The sequence below is a fragment of the Genypterus blacodes genome, unplaced genomic scaffold, assembly GCF_046128005.1.
Source record: "Genypterus blacodes isolate CSIRO-AG114 ecotype Tasmania unplaced genomic scaffold, CSIRO-AGI_Gbla_v1 ptg000134l_1, whole genome shotgun sequence".
Lineage (NCBI taxonomy): Eukaryota > Metazoa > Chordata > Actinopteri > Ophidiiformes > Ophidiidae > Genypterus > Genypterus blacodes.
Genome location: NW_027466936.1, coordinates 96,947 through 101,738, shown reverse-complemented (window position 1 = coordinate 101,738; position 4,792 = coordinate 96,947). Strand labels below are relative to the sequence as shown.

The 4,792-nt window shown below is 44.7% G+C and overlaps 2 protein-coding genes across 2 annotated transcripts; both read left to right on the top strand.

Moving 5' to 3' along the window:
* Nucleotides 1–467: 467 nt before the first annotated feature.
* Nucleotides 468–2,536, top strand: LOC143011507 (uncharacterized). Its single transcript, XM_076164402.1, has 2 exons — nt 468–988; nt 1,402–2,536. The coding sequence occupies exons 1-2, from the start codon at nt 796–798 to the stop codon at nt 2,406–2,408; spliced, it is 1,200 nt and encodes a 399-aa protein (XP_076020517.1). The 5' UTR covers nt 468–795; the 3' UTR covers nt 2,409–2,536.
* Nucleotides 2,537–2,686: 150 nt separating this feature from the next.
* Nucleotides 2,687–4,691, top strand: LOC143011505 (uncharacterized). Its single transcript, XM_076164401.1, has 2 exons — nt 2,687–3,059; nt 3,409–4,691. Exons 1-2 carry the CDS (start codon nt 2,963–2,965, stop codon nt 4,590–4,592), a joined length of 1,281 nt encoding a protein of 426 aa, XP_076020516.1. The 5' UTR covers nt 2,687–2,962; the 3' UTR covers nt 4,593–4,691.
* Nucleotides 4,692–4,792: the final 101 nt, after the last annotated feature.

Below are 4,792 nucleotides of genomic sequence, written 5' to 3'. Positions count from 1 at the left end.
GTTCACCAAAGGATTGGTCCAAGATGTGTTTGATCAAAGGGAGAGAATGGACTTTGTATCTAAAATCAGGCAATTCTGGCTGCATCTCATCAGGACCCACATTTTAGAAAGTATAGCTTGGCATTTCTCACTTTTTCCTATTTATTTAATTCTACTTATGTTATAGATCGACACGTTATACTATCATACAATATGTTTCATCTATAGTTACTGGACGCACTGCCTCATTTTTTCAGGCTTTATGTGATTTTACTTACTTGGTTTGTCAAAGAGTGTCGATAACGCAGCTGGTCATGGTCCATTGTAGTGTTTGTCTCCACCTAGTGGCTGTAGGATCGGTGTTCAAAGATGGTTCCAGGGAAATCTGCGTTTCGACGGCCAAAGATTTAGTACCAGTTCGAGAGCTTTATTTTGAAGGACATACAGTTATACAGGAAGTTGTTTAACTTATTGCTTCAAACTTTTGACCCAATTGACGCGTTGAGTCTCTGCTCCGTTTTCCCCGCGTTTCTTCTCTAAAGTTGAGGCCCTGTCCAGCAGGATTGAACCATCAGAGCCTCCGTATGAGACTCAAACTCGTCTGATGGCTTTGTTGCTGCTTGCAGTTTTTTTTCAGCGTTTTATTGCTGAATCTTTTCCCGATAGCGTTCAAAGCTATTTGAGTTAGCTTAGCTTGCTAGCCGGAAATACACGGACTGTTGACGGAAGTTAGCGACACCGAGCGAGACAGAGCAACGGAGCGATAGAAAACAAAGTGTCTGTGATTGTCGGAAAAGTTCATATCGCCCCGTGAAAATGTCTAAAGTCCAAATGCTGAGAGCGTTTGTGAGTCAGAGACTAAGTTCAGCAGTTGAAGAGATATTTGTGCTGTTTGAAAGAACGATAACAGAGTACGAGGACGAAGTTTCTCGATCCAAAGAGGAGAACGAGCGACAACGGAAACTGTTGGAGGCTGTTTGGAGCCCGGAGGTTCATTTAGAGAGAGCAGGTTAGTACATACACACACACACACACACACACACACACACACACACACACACACACACACACACACACACACACACACACACAGCAGGTCGTCGTCAATCTCCATCCCATAATGTACAGATTGACTTAACGCTGCTGCACAATGACTGAACAAGCCTAACATGTACAGGACACGCGTGTGCAGCACACAAAGGGTTAATCAGCGTCTTAACAAATGTGGGACTGTGAACGGTCCAAAGTTCAGTTATATTTGGTATATTCAGGTCTTGAGTGACACACTCTCCGTCTGTCTGTCTGTCTGTCTCTCTCTCTCTCTCTCTCTCCCCCCTCCCCCCCCTCCCCCATCCTGGTGGGTCTGTGGGCGTGTGATCTAATATGTGGATCATGTTGTGTGCCCTTCTTTGTCCTCTGCAGATGTCCAGCAGGTCATGGTGCAGCAGGAGTGGAGCTTCAGTGTGAAACAGGAGGATCCAGAGTCTCCTCACATTAAAAAGGCAGAGGAGGAACTTTGGAGCCTCCAGGAGGGAGAGCAGCTTCAGGGTTTGGAGGAGGCTGAGGCCACCAAATCCTCTTTCATTCCTGTCCCTGCAAAGAGTGAAAGTGATGAAGAGGAAGCTGGGCCCTGCCAGAGGAGCCAAACAGAGGAGAACAGAGAGATGGAGCCTCCAGCCTGCAACTCAACTGATCACATTCAATTACAATCTGATGGTGAGGACTGTGGAGGACCAGAACCAGCCCAGAACAGAGACCCCAAGGACAAGGATTCAGAGTCATCTGAATTGGAAACTAATGAAAGTGATGATTGGAGTTTAGAGACTCTGAAAAGTAAAGGTGATGATGAAAACAAACCTTTTTTCTGCGCCACATGTAAATCAATATTCCACGATGAGTGTGAGCTGAGAAGTCACATGGGAGAGAAACCATTTATGTGCTCAGTTTGTGGTAAGGGATTCACTTCTAACCACCAGCTGACTCATCACATGAGAGTTCACTCTGGAGAAAGGTCTTACAGATGCACAGTTTGTGGTAAAGGATTCCCTCAGAAAAATCAGTTCATCTGTCACATGAGGGTTCACTCTGGGGAAAGACCGTACAAGTGTCCAGTTTGTCATAAAGGATTCACTCAGAAACCACACGTCAATGTGCACACAAGGGTTCACTCTGGGGAAAAACCTTTCAGATGTTCTGTGTGTGGTAAAGGATTCTCTAATAAACACCACCTGACTGATCACATGAGGGTTCACTCTGGAGAGAGACCTTTCAGATGTACAGATTGTGACAAAGGGTTCACTAATAAACACCACTTAACTCACCACATGAGAGTTCATTCAGGAGAGAAACCCTTCATATGTACAGTATGTGGTAAAGGGTTCACTAAGAAATACAACTTAACTATTCATATGAAAGTTCATACACAATAAAAGTCTCCAAAGGGACAGTTTGGTTGAGGATTTCCTCAGATATGTTAAGGAGTCATGTGAGAGGAGAAATTTGTTTCAGAGCCTGTAGTAAATTAAGAGAAATTAAAGCTGTTCATAAAATAAATCATCTGTTGTTCTCACTTTTACATTTGAAATGAAACACTTTAATGTAACCAACTATATGTCTGCTTTGCTTTTACAGATGAAATCCCAGTCACGCTTGTGTGAGTGATTTACTTTATTTTGAAGATCAACAACCACTGCACGACCGGAAATACGTTCTCGGTAGCCAAATGGCGCCTTGTTGTCTTTGTTCCGTGTTGCCTTGTGTTTCTTCCTCAAAGTTGATTCAGCCTCCCGCGCGATGAGCCATCAGATCAAACGCGTCGGACGGAAGTTTGTGCCGCGCGCCTTTCATGTGTTTTTCCCCCGCCATGGTAAGCTCTCGGAGCTAGCTCACCCTGCTACACAGACGGCGCTAGTTAGCTCTGCTCTCTGATAGCACGAGAGCGCGCGGAGTTTTTCGGGGCTAAACTTCGTGTCCGAGCGGGGAAATGTCTCAACTCCACCTGGTTTCTCTTTCAAGAGAGGAGAGCCGGAAACATCGCCAACCACCGGTCAAAGCTTTGACTGCAGATGTTCACGGAACAGGTTTGTTCACCGAAACTTCACACTCGTTTGCTCGCAGTGCTTCATGTTTGTAATAAGTGGAGCGGATTTAGACCAAAGATTTGGTTTTGGTGCCAAATCAATCACAGGGATGAAAACAAGAAGTGTTTTCTTTCGACTTCATGCCGGCTCCACTCTCAGCAGGAGGACTGAGCGGCTTCCATCCTGTCGGGATTGAATCAGGCCTGAGTTTCTGAAACAAGCGTGAATCTGTAAACCACAGTTGCTGAATAAACGGCAACATTTCAGTTAATAAGCAACACCGATGTTAGTGATCGTCTGTATGTAGCTAGAAGTCAACATGATTCTTACATATTGTTGTCTTCTGCAGATGTCCAGCAGGAGTGGAGCTTCAGTGTGAAACAGGACGATCCAGAGTCTCCTCACATTAAAGAGGAAGAGGAGGAACTCTGGAGCCTGCAGGAGGGAGAGCAGCTTCAGGGTCTGGAGGAGGCCCATATCACCAAGCTCTTCCTCACTCCTGTCCCTGTGAAGAGTGAAAGTGATGCAGAGGAAGCTCAGTTCTCCCATCTTCATCAAAGTGAACCTGGGGAGAACAGAGAGCCAGAGCCTCCAGCCAGCAGCTCCACTGAACAGATGAAGACAGAAGATGATGGTGAGGATAATGGAGGACCAGAACCAAACCCCAACTTAGATCCAGTTACTGAGGACAAGAATTCAGACTCTTCTGAACCTGAGACTGATGACAGCAATGACTGGGAGGAGACCAGAGCGCCTCAGTCAGGGTTCAAGACTCTGAGAAATAAACAAGACCCGATAAGGGATTTGGGACGCGACAATGACAAGAAGTCTTTTATCTGCTCTGAGTGTGATAAAGTCTATAGCTACAAGTCTTCTCTGATCAGGCACATGAGAAACCACACAGGAGAGAAGTCATTTATCTGTTCAGTTTGTGGTAAAGGATTCACTCAGAAGCACAGCTTAACTATTCATTTGCGACTTTATCCTGGAGAAAAACCTTTCAGCTGTTCTGTTTGTAGTAAAGTATTCACTCATAAATGTGGTTTAGCTAATCACATGCCTCATCATTCTGGGGAAAAACCGTTCAGATGTGCAGTTTGTGGCAACAGATTCCATAAGAAATGTAGCTTAACTATTCATATGAGACTTCACTCTGGAGAAAAACCTTTCAGCTGCTCAGTATGTGGAAATGTATTCACTCATAAACAGGGCCTAACTGTTCACATGCGACTTCATTCTGGAGTGAAACCTTTCCGATGTTCTGCTTGTGGTAAAATGTTCACCCATAAACATGGATTAACAATTCACATGAGAGTTCATTCTGGGGAAAAACCTTACAGCTGTCCCGTTTGTCATAAAGGATTCGCTCAGAAACCACACTTGAATGTTCACATGAGAGTTCATTCTGGAGAGAAACCTTATAGATGTTCTGTTTGTGGTAAAGGATTCAGTTACAAACAAACCATGATGTCTCACCTGCAACAGCACTCAACAGAGAAACCTACCTGTGCTTTGCTTTCTGGTACAGATTGAATAGTTTTTCCCTTGGGCCATATGAAGGATATAGCTGTCGTGTGTTGTTGTTATGACGTGGAGAACCTGTTTGAAGACTTGCAGAATTTGCTGTTTGTTCCATCTTAGTATGTGATAAAATAAGGAGTGCTTAGCCTCAGCGCTGTTATGTTTCCTTCTGTACACGAGGAGTCCTGGTTGAAGCTTCAGGAGCTGAGAAC

What these genes read in the sequence shown, in the direction of transcription:
- LOC143011507 (XM_076164402.1), top strand. Translation starts at nt 796, where the DNA reads ATGTCTAAAGTCCAAATGCTGAGAGCGTTTGTGAGTCAGAGACTAAGT. An exon ending in GGTTCATTTAGAGAGAGCAG is followed by an intron (nt 989 to 1,401) that starts GTTAGTACATAC and finishes TGTCCTCTGCAG; the next exon opens with ATGTCCAGCAGGTCATGGTG.
- LOC143011505 (XM_076164401.1), top strand. Translation starts at nt 2,963, where the DNA reads ATGTCTCAACTCCACCTGGTTTCTCTTTCAAGAGAGGAGAGCCGGAAA. An exon ending in TGCAGATGTTCACGGAACAG is followed by an intron (nt 3,060 to 3,408) that starts GTTTGTTCACCG and finishes TGTCTTCTGCAG; the next exon opens with ATGTCCAGCAGGAGTGGAGC.